At 39.9% G+C, this 14,576-nt stretch overlaps 1 protein-coding gene across 3 annotated transcripts in view; it reads left to right on the top strand.

The window, feature by feature from the left end:
* Window positions 1-447: 447 nt before the first annotated feature.
* C2CD6 (C2 calcium dependent domain containing 6) overlaps window positions 448-14,576 on the top strand; it is a 177,399-nt gene continuing 163,270 nt past the window's right edge. For all 3 annotated transcript variants that reach the window (XM_025404809.1, XM_025404808.1, XM_025404807.1), the window contains exons 1-3: window positions 448-724; window positions 12,701-12,787; window positions 14,109-14,160. In XM_025404809.1, the coding sequence (XP_025260594.1) occupies window positions 494-724; window positions 12,701-12,787; window positions 14,109-14,160 (370 nt within the window). In that variant the 5' untranslated portion in view covers window positions 448-493. The remainder of the gene's footprint in view (window positions 725-12,700; window positions 12,788-14,108; window positions 14,161-14,576) is intronic.

The raw sequence follows: 14,576 nt of genomic DNA, 5'->3' as shown, positions 1-14,576 counted from the left end.
TTAAGAGGGAAGATGAATATTAACGTGTTATGTGTCTGTGGAACAATTGAGTAAAAGTGTCAAAGTAGACTGTTGGATATTTAACATCTGGAGCTCAGGGGACAGTGTAGAGGAAGTAATAACTGATATTGTAAATCTTCCAGAAAGAAATGGTGCAGGGAGAAAAGGACTCGTGAGGGCTAAAGGGCGGACAAGACAGTGAACTAAAGTGGTTGGGCCCCGTGAGGGGCCTTTGCTCTCCACCAGCGTGCTCTGACTTCCTTCGAAAGGAGACTGAAATAGCCTGGCAAGTGTGTGCAGCAGACCCTCCAAGCTCGCTAAGCACGCATGCCTCCAAAGCTGGCCTCCCGCCACTCCCAGCAGGGGCCCGGCCTGAGTGGGTCACTAGGCGGCAGGCACGCGCTGGGAAAATGCTGGAAAGGCTGCGGGAGGGCCACGCCTGCGCGGTAGCGGGCCGTCGGTTGGGCGCAGACAGGCCCCAGAAGATGGAGAGATGGAGCCACCCCAAGATACAAATAGGCCTTTCAGCACACTTGATAACCGCAGCGGGCGGGTCCAAGCCAGGTCCCCCACCCCGCTATTGCAGAGGAATCCCTACAGCAGCCCGGATGTCATGCACATTAAAGGGTCAGAGGCTTCTTCCGTCCCTTACACCCTGGACCAGGGCACGATGGCCCTGTCTAAGGACAAGAACAAGGAGGGCACCGGGCACCGGCTGCTGAACGTGAGTGGGGGCCTGGCCAGCACCTGGAGGACCAGGGCCAGCAGGACACCTGGATGGTAGTGAAAGGATTAAAGGGTTCAGTGTGTGCCAATTGCCTCTCCCTTCAATTGGCACACATTGAACCCTTTAATCCTTTTTTTTTTCATTTATAGCAATTCTTTTGTTTTATTTTTTATTTTTATTTTTTATTATACTTTAAGTTCTAGGGTACATGTGCACAACGTGCAGGTTTGTTACATATGTATACATGTGCCATGTTGGTGTGTTTCTAATAGTCTCTGGTAATCTTTTGTATGTCTGTGACATAAGTTATATTTTCTTTTTCATTTCTGAGTTTGTTTATTTGAGTGTTCTCTCTCTTTTTCTTGGTTACTTAGTAAGGTCAAAAACCAAATTTTTGTTTTGCTGATTCTTTGTACTTTTTTAAGGCTCTATTTCAGTTACTTCTGCTCTGGTCTTTGTTATTTCTTTTCTTTCACTAATTTTGGGTTTGGTTTATTCTTACTTTTCTCCTTTCTTGATGTGTATTGTTTGATTGTTTATTTGAAACCTTTCTACTTCTTTGATATACGTGCTTACTGCTACAATCTCCCCTCTTAGCACTGTTTTTGCTGTATAGCATAGTTTTGGTATGTTGTGTTTCAATTTGTATGTGTTTCAAGAAATTTTTAAATTTTCTGTTTAATTTATTCCTTGACCCAATGATCACTGAAGAGCATGTTGTTAATTTACATGTGTTTGTACAGTTTTCAAAGTTCCCCTTGTTACTGATTTCTGGTTTTATTCTATGGTGGTCTCAGAAGATACTTGATATGATTTTGATGTTTTAAAATTTGGTAAGACTTGTTTTGTGTCCTAAGATATAGTCTGTCATGGATAATTTTCCATGTGGTGATGAGAAGAGTGTGTATTCCATAGCTGTTGGATGAAATATTCTGTAAATGTCTGTTAGGTCTATTTGGTTTAATGTGTAATTTAAATCCAATGTTTCTCTGTTAGTTTTCTGTCTAGATGATCTGTCTAATGCTGAGAGTAGTGTGTTAAAGACCCTAGATATTATTGTATTGGAGTCTACCCTTCCCTTTGGATGTAATGATATTTATATATCTGAGTACTCTGGTGTTGGGTATATAATATATTTAGAATTGCTATATCCTCTTGCTGAATTGACACCTTTATCATTATATAATACTCTAATGACCTTTTTTTATTGTCTCTTTACTGTTTTTTACTTTAAGTCTGTTTTATCTGATATAACCATAGCTACTTCTGCTCATAGCATAGCTATTCTTGGAATATTTTTTTCTATCCCTTTACTTTCATCTATATGTGTCTTTACAGATGAGATGAGTTTCTTATAGGCAGCATATAGTAGGGGTTTTTTTTAATCAACTTTTTTGCATTTTTATTTCTCTTTCTTTTTTTTTTTTTTTTTTTTTTGAGACAGGGTCTCACTCTGTCACAGAGGCTGGAGTGTGGTGGCATAATCACAGTTCACTGCAGCCTTGACGTCCTGGGCTCAGGTGATCCTCCCAACTCAGCCTCCTGAGTAGCTAGGACTGTAGGCACTTGCCACTATGCCTGGCTAATTTTTGTATATTTTGTAGAGATGTGGTTTTGCCATGTAGCCCAGGCTGGTCTGGAACTTCTGGGCTCAAGTAATCTGCCTACCTTGGCCTCCCAAAGTGCTGGGATTATAGGCATGAGCCACCATGTCCAGCCTATTTTATTTTTAATATTGGTCAAGTGAAGTAGTGAGAAGTGGGGAAAGCATTTTGATCTTTTTAAAAACATGCGTTAAAATATTCCTGGAGGGTCACATGCCCAGAGAGAGCATGACGGCTCCATGCCCCTTCCCCTCTACCAAAATTAAAAATAAATGTATACATATTATTATCATGGTGACTGAGTTTTTTGGCATTCAATTAAGTTCTGTGCCTGAGGCTGGGTATGATGACTCATGTCTCTAATCCTAGTACTTTGAGAGGCCAAGGTAAGAGGACTGCTTGAGCCCAGGAGTTTGAGGCTACAGTGAGCTATGATTGCATCACTGCAGTCCGTCCTAGGTGACAGAGCAAGACCCTGTCTCCCCCGTGACCCAAAAATTTTATGCTGGAGGCAATTACTCTATATGAGTCCCAGCCCAGCCAGCAGGTAGTAGGTGCTAATAAATGCTTATAGAAGGAACACTTGGCCGGGCACGGTGGCTCAAGCCTGTAATCCCAGCACTTTGGGAGGCCGAGATGGGCGGATCACGAGGTCAGGAGATCGAGACCATCCTGGCTAACACGGTGAAACCCCGTCTCTACTAAAAACACAAAAAATGAGCCGGGTGTGGTGGCGGGCGCCTGTAGTCCCAGCTACTCGGGAGGCTGAGGCAGGAGAATGGCGTAAACCTGGGAGGCAGAGCTTGCAGTGAGCTGAGATCTGGCCACTGCACTCTAGCCTAGGCGACAGAGCGAGACTCCGTCTCAAAAAAAAAAAAAAAAAAAAAGAAGGAACACTTACCATACGTAAAATCTAGCATCACTGTCCCGTAATGCAAGCAGCATTCATTGTTAGAGCTACATGACAAAGCTCCACAGACTGGGTATTTTAAACCTCAGACATTTATTTTCTCACAGCTTTGGGGCTTGGAAGTCCAAAATTAAGGTGGTAGGGTTGGTGTCTTCTGAGGCCTCTCTTCTTAGCATATGGGATTAGGGTCCACCCTGATGACTTCATTTTAACCTAATTACCTCTTTAAAAATCCCATCTCCAAATACAGTCACATTCTGAGGCACAAGGAGTGAGGATTGCAATGTATGCATTTTTGGGAAAGACAATTCGGTTTTTAGCTAGAGTAAACTCTTAAGTATTGATTACCATATACCAGGTACTGTATATTAGTTGCTTTATTTATATTAATTGTGTGTGTGTGTGTGACAGAGTCTTGCTCTATCCTACCCAGGCTGGAGTGCTGTGGCGAAATCATAGCTCACTACAGCCTTGAACTCCTGGGCTCAAGCAATGATCCCACCTCAGCCCACAGACATGTGCCATCACACCAGGCTAATTTACTTTTATCTTTTGTAGAGATGGGGGGGTATTGCTAGGTTACCCAGGCTGGTCTCGAACTCCTAGGCTCAAGCAATCCTCCTGCTTTGACCTCCCAAATTGGTGTGATTACAGGTGTGAGCCACCATGCCTGACCTATAAATATTAATTTTCTTAAGTCTCACAAGAGCCCCATTAAATAGGTTCTGTTATGATTCAGCAAATTGCATGCGGCATCTGTGGCTTAGAGAGGTTAAGTATCTTGCCCAGGGTAACACAGCCAGAGGGCAGAAGCAAAATGTAAGCTCAGTAGGTTTGGCTTCTTTTACCCAAATCTGGAAAATCAGGTCATGTTTTTTTGATCCATTTAGCCAGTGTATATCTTTGAAGTGGAAAGCTTAATTCATTCACATTCAAGGTTATTATTGATAGGTGGGGGCTTATTCTCATCATTTTATTAATTAATTTCTGATTGTTTTATATGTCATTTGTTCCTTTTTGTCTCCCTTATTATTATAGTTGTTTGGTGGTTTCTGTAGTAGTAACATTTGAATCTTTACTTTAGTTTTAACTCTGCAATTAAATATTTTAACTGCTCTCCACAGTCTTTTTTTTTTTTTTTTTTTTAGTGTACTTTCTGTTCTAGGGTACATGTGTACAACGTGCAGGTTTGTTACATATATATACATGTGCCCTGTTGGTGTGCTGCACCCATTAATTCATCATTTACATTAGGTATATCTCCTAATGCTATCCCTCCTCCCTCCCCCATCCCACAACAGGCCCCGGTGTGTGATGTTCCCCTTCCTGTGTCCAAGTGTTCTCATTGTTCAATTCCCACCTATGAGTGAGAACATGCGGTGTTTGGTTTTCTGTTCTTGTGATAGTTTGCTCAGAATGATGGTGTCCAGCTGCATCCATGTCCCTACAAAGGACAGGAACTCATCCTTTTTGATGGCTGCATAGTGTTCCATGGTGTATATGTGCCACATTTTCTTAATCCAGTCTGTCATCGATGGACATCTGGGTTGGTTCCAAGTCTTTGCTATTGTGAATAGTGCTGCAATAAACATACATGTGCATGTGTCTTTATAGCAGCATGATTTATAATCCTTTGGGTATATACCCAGTAATGGGATGGCTGGGCCAAATGGTATTTCTAGTTCTAGATCCTTGAAGAATCACCACACTGTCTTCCACAATGGTTGAACTAGTTTACAGTCCCATCAACAGTGTAAAAGTGTTCCAATTTTTCCACATTCTCTCCAGCACCTGTTGTTTCCTGACTTTTTAATGATCACCATTCTAACTGGTGTGAAATAGTATCTCGTTGTGGTTTTGGTTTGCATTTCTCTGATAGCTAGTGATGGTGAGCCTTTTTTCATGTGTCTGTTGGCTGCATAAATGTCTTCTTTTGAGAAGTGTCTGTTCATATCCTTTGCCCACTTTTTGATGGGGTTGTTTTCTTCTTGTAAATGTGTTTGAGTTCTTTGTAGGTTCTGGATATTAGCCCTTTGTCAGATGAGTAGATTGCAAAAATTCTCTCCCATTCTGTGGGTTGCCTGTTCACTCTGATGGTAGTTTCCTTTACTGTGCAGAAGCTCTTTAGTTTAATTAGATCCCATTTGTCAATTTTGGCTTTTGTTGCCATTGCTTTTGGTGTTTTAGACATGAAGTCCTTACCCATGTCTGTGTCCAGAATGGTATTGCCTAGGTTTTCTTCTAGGGTTTTTATGGTTTTAGGTCTAACATTTAAGTCTCTAATCCATCTTGAATTAATTTTTGTATAAGGTGTAAGGAAAGGATCCAGTTTCAGCTTTCTACTTATGGCTAGCCAGTTTTCCCAGCACCATTTATTAACTAGGGAATCCTTTCCCCATTTCTTGTTTTTGTCAGGTTTGTCAAAGATCAGATGGTTGTAGATGTGTGGTATTATTTCTGAGGGCTCTGCTCTGTTCCATTGGTCTATATCTCTGTTTTGGTACCAGTACCATGCTGTTTTGGTTACTGTAGCCTTGTAGTGTAGTTTGAAGTCAGGTAGCGTGATGCCTCCAGCTTTGTTCTTTTGGCTTAGGATTGTCTTGGCAACGCGGGTTCTTTTTTGGTTCCATATGAACTTTAAAGCAGATTTTTCCAATTCTGTGAAGAAAGTCATTGGTAGCTTAATGGGGATGGCATTGAATCTATAAATTACCTTGGGCAGTATGGCCATTTTCACGATATTGATTCTTCCTATCCATGAGCATGGTGTGTTCTTCATTTGTTTGTGTCCTCTTTTATTTCACTGAGCAGTGGTTTGTAGTTCTTGAAGAGTTTCTTCACATCCCTTGTAAGTTGGATTTCTAGGTATTTTATTCTCTTTGAAGCAATTGTGAGTGGGAGTTCACTCATGATTTGGCTCTCTGTCTGCTATTGGTGTATAAGAATGCTTGTGATTTTTGCACATTGATTTTATATCCTGAGACTTTGCTGAAGTTGCTTATCAGCTTAAGGAGATTTTGGGCTGAGATGATGGGGTTTTCTAAATATACAATCATGTCATCTGCAACAGGAACAATTTAACATCCTCTTTTCCTAATTGAATACCCTTTATTTCTTTCTCTTGCCTGATTGCCCTGGCCAGAACTTCCAACACTGTGTTGAATCGGAGTGGTGAGAAAGGGCATCCCTGTCTTGTGCCAGGTTTCAAAGGGAATGCTTCTAGTTTTTGCCCATTCACTATGATATTGACTGTAGGTTTGTCATAAATAGCTCTTATTATTTTGAGGTATGTTCTATCAATACCGAATTTATTGAGAGTTTTCAGCATGAGGGGCTCTTGAATTTTATCAAAGGCCTTTTCTGCATATATTGAGATAATCATGTGGTTTTTGTCTTTGGTTCTGTTTATGTGCTGGATTACGTTTATTGATTTGCGTATATTGAACCAGCCTTGCATCCCAGGGATGAAGCCAACTTGATCATGGTGAATAAGCTTTTTGATGTGCTGCTGGATTCGGTTTGCCAGTATTTTATTGAGGATTTTTGCATTGATGTTCATCAGGTATATTGGTCTAAAATTCTCTTTTTTTGTTGTGTCTCTGCCAGGCTTTGGTATCAGCATGATGTTGGCCTCATAAAATGAGTTAGGTAGGATTCTCTCTTTTTCTATTGATTGGAATAGTTTCAGAAGGAATGGTACCAGCTCCTCCTTGTACCTCCAGTAGAATTTGGCTCTGAATTCATCTAGTCCTGGACTTTTTTAGGTTGGTAGGCTGTTAATTATTGCCTCAATTTCAGAGCCTGTTACTGGTCCATTCGAGGATTCAACTTCTTCCTGGTTTAGTCTTGGGAGAGTGTATGTGTCCAGGAATTTATCAATTTCTTCTAGGTTTCTAGTTTATTTGCATAGAGGTGTTTATAGTATTCTCTGATGGTAGTTTGTATTTCTGTGGGATCGGTGGTGATATACCCTTTATCTTTTTTTATTGCATCAATTTGATTCTTCTCTCTTTTCTTCTTTATTAGTCTTGCTAGCGGTCTATCAATTTTGTTGATCTTTTCAAAAAACCAGCTCCTGGATTCATTAATTTTTTGAAGGGTTTTTTTGTGTCTCTATCTCATTCAGTTCTGCTCTGATCTTAGTTATTTCTTGCCTTCTGCTAGCTTTTGAATTTGTTTGCTCTTGCTTCTCTAGTTCTTTTAATTGTGATGTTAGGGTGTCAATTTTAGACCTTTCCTGCTTTCTCTTGTGGGCATTTAATGCTATAAATTTCCCTCTACACACTGCTTTAAATGTGTCCCAGAGGTTCTAGTATGTTGTATCTTTGTTCTCATTGGTTTCAAAGAACAGCTTTATTTCTGCCTTCACTTTGTTATGTACCCAGTAGTCATTCAGGAGCAGGTTGTTCAGTTTCCATGTAGTTGAGCGGTTTTGATTGAGTTTCTTAATCCTGAGTTCTAGTTTGATTGCACTGTGGTCTGAGAGACAGTGTGTTATAATTTGTGTTCTTTTACATTTGCTGAGGACTGCTTTACTTCCAACTATGTGGTCAATTTTGGAATAAGTGCGATGTGGTGCTGAGAAGAATGTATGTTCTGTTGATTTGGGGTGAAGAGTTCTGTAGATGTCTATTAGCTCTGCTTGGTGCAGAGTTGAGTTCAATTCCTGGATATCCTTGTTAACTTTCTATCTCGTTGATCGGTCTAATGTTGACAGTGGGGTGTTATGGTCTCCCATTATTATTGTATGGGAGTCTAAGTCTCTTTGTAAGTCTCTAAGGACTTGGTTTATGAATCTGGGTGCTCCTGTATTGGGTGCATACATATTTAGGATAGTTAGCTCTTCTTGTTGAATTGATCTCTTTACCATTATGTAATGGCCCTCTTTGTCTCTTTTGATCTTTGTTGGTTTAAAGTCTGTTTTATCAGAGACTAGGATTGCAACCCCTGCCTTTTTTTGTTTTCCACTTGCTTGGTAGATCTTCCTCCATCCCTTTATTTTGAGCCTATGTGTGTCTCTGCACATGAGATGGGTCTCCTGAATACAGCACACTGATGGTTCTTGACTCTTTATCCAATTTGCCTGTCTGTGTATTTTAATTGGAGAATTTAGCCCATTTACATTTAAGGTTAATATTGTTATGTGTGAACTTGATCCTGTCATTATGATATTAGCTGGTTATTTTGCTCATTAGTTGATGCAGTTTCTTCCTAGCATTGATGGTCTCTACATTTTGGCATGTTTTTGCAGTGACTGGTACCAGTTGTTCATTTCCATGTTTAGTGCTTCCTTCAGGAGCTCTTGTAGGGCAGACCTAGTGGTGACAAAATCTCCCAGGATTTGCTTATCTGTAAAGGATTTTATTTCTCCTTCACTTATGGAACTTAGTTTGGCTGGATATGAAATTCTGGGTTGAAAATTCTTTTCTTTGAGAATGTTGAATATTGGCACCCACTCTCTTGTGGCTTGCAGAGTTTCTGCTGAGAGATTCATTGTTAGTCTGATGGGCTTTCCTTTGTGGGTAACCCGACCATTTTCTTGGCTGCCCTTAACATTTTTTCCTTCATTTCGGCTTTGGTGAATCTGACAATTATGTGTCTTGGAGTTGCTCTTTTCCAGGAGTATCTTTGTGGCATTCTCTGTATTTCCTGAATTTGAATGTTGGCCTGCCTTGCTAGGGTGGGGAAGTTCTCCTGGATAATATCCTGCAGAGTGTTTTCCAACTCGGTTCCATTCTCCCCATCACTTTCAGGTACACCAATCAGACATAGATTTGGTCTTTTCACATAGCCCCATATTTCTTGGTGGCTTTGTTCATTTCTTTTTACTCTTTTTTCTTTAAACTTTTCGATTCATTTCATTCATTTGATCTTCAATCACTGATACCCTTTCTTCCAGTTGATTGAATCAGTTACTGAAGCTTGTGCATTTGTCACATAGTTCTCGTGTCATGGTTTCCAGCTCTATCAGATCATTTAAGGACTTCTCTACATTGGTTCTTCTAGTTAGCCATTCATCCAATCGTTTTTCAAAGTTTTTAGCTTCTTTGCGATGGGTTTGAACTTCCTCCTTTAGCTTGGAGAAGTTTGATTGTCTGAAGCCTTCTTCTCTCAGCTTGTCAAAGTTATTCTCCATCCAGCTTTGTTCGGTTGCTGGTGAGGAGCTGCGTTCCTTTGGAGGGGGACAAGCACTCTGATTTTTAGAATTTTCAGCTTTTCTGCACTGCTTTTTCCCCATCTTTGTGGTTTTATTTACCTTTGGTCTTTGATGATGGTGATGTACCAATGGGGTATTGGTGTGAATGTCCTTTCTGTTTGTTAGTTTTCCTTCTAACAGTCAAGACCCTCAGCTGCAGGTCTGTTGGAGTTTGCTTGAGGTCTACTCCAGACCCTGTTTGCCTGGGTATCTGCAGTGGAGGCTGCAGAAGAGTGAATATTGCTGAACAGCAACTGTTGCTGCCTGATCGTTCCTCTGGAAGGTTCGTCTCAGAGGTGTAACCGGCTGTGTGAGGTGTGAGGTGTCAGTCTGCCCCTAGTGGGGGTGTCTCCCAGTTAGGCTACTTGGGGGTCAGGGACCCACTTGAGCAGGCAGTCTGTCCATTCTCAGATCGCAAACTCTGTGCTGGGAGAACCACTACTGTCTTCAAAGCTGTCAGACAGGGACATTTTAATCTGCAGACGTTTCTGCTGCGTTTAGCTATGCCCTGTCCCCAGAGGTGGAGTCTACAGAGGCAGGCAGGACTCCTTGAGCTGCGGTGGGCTCCACCCAGTTCGGGCTTCCCGGCTGCTTTGTTTATCTATTGAAGCCTCAGCAATGGCAGGCGCCCCTCCCCCAGCCTGGCTGCCACCTTGCAGTTAGATCTCAGACTCCTGTGCAAACAATGAGGGAGGCTCCGTGGGCATGGGACCGTCCTAGCCGGGCACGGGATATAATCTCCTGGTGTGCCATTTGCTAAGACCCTTGGTAAAGCACAGTATTAGGGTGGGAGTGACCCGATTTTCCAGGTGTGTGTGTCATGGTTTCCCTTGGCTAGGAAAGGGAATTCCCTTCCCCCTTGCACTTCCCAGGTGAGGCGATTCTTCGCCCTGCGTCGGCTCTCGCTCGGCGGTCTGCACCTACTGTCCTGCACCCACTGTCCAACATGCCCTAGTGAGATGAACCCGGTACCTCAGTTGGAAATGCAGAAATCACCCGTTTTCTGTGTCATTCACACTGGGAGCTGGAAACTGGAGTTGTTCCTATTTGGCCATCTTGGAACTGCCCTGTTTTTTTTTTTTGTTTTTTGAGACAGTCTCACTCTATCGCCCAAGCTGGAGTGCAATGGTACGATCTTGGCTCACTGCAATCTCCGCCTCCCAGGTTGAAGCGATTCTCCTGCCTCAGTCTCCCAAGTAGCTGGAATTACAGGTGTGCACCACCATGCCCTGCTAATTTTTGTATTTTTAGTAGAGATGGGTTTTCACCATGTTGGCCAAGCTGGTCTCAAACTCCTGGCCTCAAGTGATACACCCACCTTGGCCTCCCAAAGTGTTGGGATTACAGGTGTGAGCCACCATGCCTGTCTTCTCCGTAAGTCTTATTCTGAAGTTTTCCCTGCTATCTTTTGGTTTGGTTGAAGCTCATCTTTTAGTAGATTGCTTGGGAGGGGCTCAAGAGTAAAGTGTTATCTGGAATGTCTGTTTCATGTATTTTTAAAAATAGCCTTCATACTCGAATGCTGTTACTTTGTTGGATAAAAATAGAGTTGGTTGGATAAAAATCCCTGGCTTGAGCTTTCTTGCCTTGAACTTTATAAAAATACAGCTCTACAGTTGCATTACTTTGTGTGTTGCCCTTGAGAAGTATGATGCCAGTCTTATTTCTTATCTTCATAGATAACTTGGTCATTTGCCTGTAGGCAAGATGTCATTATAAAGCCTGGTAATTTTACTAAGACATATCTTGGAGTTGATCATTATGAGCCAGTTTTTCTAGACACATGGTGAGTCCTATCCACATATAGATTTTTTTCTTATTACTTAAATTTTTCTTGGATTGTAATTTTAAACTTTTAGTTTTTCCTCCATTTTGTTTTACTTCTTCGAGGATTTTTCATTTGTCTGCCTTCCAGTCGAACTATTTTTCCCTGACCCTTTATCCTTCTTTCTCTATCTCATTATCATTTTCTTCACTGGTTCTTATCTTCTTCAATGCCCGTTATAAAGTTTTTATTTGAATCGATGCTACCTTGGGCACTTTGTAATTTAGTATTTATTTCTGGGATGGTTTGTCTTTTTAAAAAATTTATTTCCTGAATTAATCAAGGCTTATTTCATTTTTTCTTCTCTTTGGTCAACTTCTGTTTTAATTGTTGAATAAATGAATGAACTGTTAATTGTAGGCTTAAAAACATCTCCAAATTCTTGTTTGAAGATACTTAATTCAGTTTGAAATCTTATGTTATAATTTACTTCTGTTTTGTGGTTATTTGAGAGGAAGAATTTTTGTCATAGGAAGATTTCTCCCCATTTTCTCCTTATAACAGCTTTTAATGGAGTTGGTCTGATTTTCCGTATTTCTTGGCCATGATCATTTCTTTGCCGTGGTTTAAGTATACTCTCTTCTTTCAGTGTATTGAAGTATAGTTTCTTTAAATGGATGAAGTTGTAATTGATGGGAGGTAAGGGGAAAGAAGGGGCATAACCTGTTGTTCTCTTCGGGTTTTTTGCTATGCTTAATTTTCCCCTCTTACATCCTTCTTTCTCTTCCCTGCCATGTATACAGGGATACCTCTTCCTCTCTGACACCTTCACCCCAGAAGCAGCGCTCATCATCCTTCTCTTTCAGGTCCCTTCTCTATGGCTGTTACTGTGAGCTACCACTCCTAGACCTGTGGTCAGAATTTTTGTACTCAATGTTGAACTTTCTCTTTCTCAGGATGATTTTATTTGTGCTTCCTTTTGTGTTCCCTACTTCTCTCTGTTCTTTTCCAGCATCTCTTAAGATTTCTCTTTCCTTGCTTTCTGTCCCTATAGTGTGTGTGTGCGTGTGCATATATATGTGTGTATATGTGTGTGCATGTGTGCATATATATGTGTATGTGTGTGTATATGTATATATATATATATATATTTGATTGAGTAGAGATTCACACTCAAGGTATCTCCTATACTAGGACCAGCTGGAATTCTCCTTATAAGCTTTTCAAGATATCCTACTAAATATTCCATCTCTTAACAAACTGAAGAACTATGTACTTTTCTCTTATTTCTTGATTCCCTTAATTTTATACTTGTGTACATTTTTATTTCTCTGATAACTTCTTATTGAGGATAGGGATGAGTTTCTTAATCATATTAATACCTACTACCAAGGAGACCTGATACTTACTAGAGATTCATACAATAATTATTGAATTGATATTTCACCTAGTTATATTTTTCTTTCTTTTCCCAAATCTTAATTTATTTACATTGTAGATGCTGAAAAAAACTCTTAAAGGGTCTGATAGTGAAGAACTGGAAATAACACAGGAGACACCAAATTTGGTGCCGTTTGGGGATGTGGTATGTATGAGTAACCCTCAAAAACCTGTATAAGTTATTTATTATTTGATAATCAAAAAGTATACGCAGAAAATGGTTCTCTCTGATAATATATTTATGAATTTTTAATTTTTATGAGTCAGAAAAACATTGTAATAATCACTGAAATTATAGAAAGCATCCTGATTCACAGAAATAATATCTTCTATATTAGGGATTCCCAAATCTAGTTACATCAGAATTACCTGAGATGCTTTTTATAAAACATTAACTTGAGGCTCCACCTAACATCTGCTAGCTTAGAATCTCTAGGAGAGGAGCCTGGGAATCAGTAGTTTTACTGAGCTCTTAAAGTGATTATATTTATTGCTAGATCATGCTAAAGTTTGAAAATTGATCCTGCGCCCCTCCCCCATCCAAAAAGCCTCCTAGAAACAAAAGCAAACACCCCCCCCCCTTTCACACACACACAGACACACACCCACCCACCCACCACAAAGGGATGACCCAGTATCTAGGCTGAGAACCAGAAAAATCTGTTATTCTGTTTTCAAAGTACAGAAAAAGACATGAGAATCTACATGCATATAGAACTGTCAAATATCATTACATTCATTTACAGTTATCTTTATTTTCTGAACACTATTAGAGTTGTAACTGGGTATGAAATAAGAATTTTTCTTGTCCCTCTACCTCCTATCATATACAATGTTTAATATAATATTTCTGTCATTTCGACTTGGTTTTAAATACTAAACATGGCTAAATATATTTGACTAATTCTCATATTAGGATTCAAATGTTCCTGCATTTATTTTGTATTTGATTTTTTGGTTAAGCACATGATGCAATTTTCTTTAACATTTAGAAAAACTTGGTGCAAGAGCATGAATATTTTACAGCCCCTGGCATGTTACAGCCAATAAATCATTGCTGAATGAATTAAGTGGTCTTAGGATACTGGATAAAAGAGTTTGTCTGACATAAGGCACATTTCTTAATTTTATATGCAGGGTGCTGTATTTTATCAGTTCTCACCTAATATCAAATAAAAACAATTTAAAAAGTGATGATCAGATTTCTGTGAATAATGAATTATTCTTTGGCTTTGTATTCTTGTTCATTTTCGGTTTACTTTGAATGCGGCTTGCCCATTTTTCTTCAGTATTTCTGCTTTCTGATGATTTCTATTAACTAGATATTTTTCATGAGAAACAATATTTCGAGTGAGAAAAAACAACGTGGAGTTTTACTTTTTAAAAATAGAGTTCAGTGTAAAGTGGAAGAACAGTTAACTTTTTAAATGCATTCACTGTCTGTGTTTTTGTTTTGATTGTTGTAGGTTGGCTGCCTGGGCATTCATGTAAAGAACTGCAGACATTTTACGCCTAACAGTATCCTTTCTTTTGATTTAAGAATCATAGTAATTGTATCTCACTGTTTCAGTTATCCATTGCTGCATTACAGATCATTCCAAATCTTAGTGGCTTAACACATTGACCATTTTATTATTAATCACTACTGTGCATTCACTAGTTGCTTCTTCTGCTTCATGATACAACAGCTTGGGTTGTAGTTGTCTGACAGTTCAAACGGGCTGGAATATCTAAAGTGGCCCATTTACATGTCTGGTTGCTTTAGTGGGGATGCATGGAAGGCTAGACTCAGCTGGGATGCTGAAATGGTTGGATCTCTCCCTCTTTCCCTGAGTCCTATCATGTTTTTTTCCCCCTGTATTAATTTTAATTTAAAAATATATCACAGTAATATATTATCTATCTTGATTACCAGTTTTTGGTGTCCCCTTAAA

This window comes from Theropithecus gelada, chromosome 12 (assembly GCF_003255815.1).
Source record: "Theropithecus gelada isolate Dixy chromosome 12, Tgel_1.0, whole genome shotgun sequence".
In the NCBI taxonomy this organism is placed as follows: domain Eukaryota; kingdom Metazoa; phylum Chordata; class Mammalia; order Primates; family Cercopithecidae; genus Theropithecus; species Theropithecus gelada.
The sequence above is the reverse complement of the archived record's forward strand: the minus strand, read 5'-3'. Positions and strand labels throughout refer to the sequence as shown.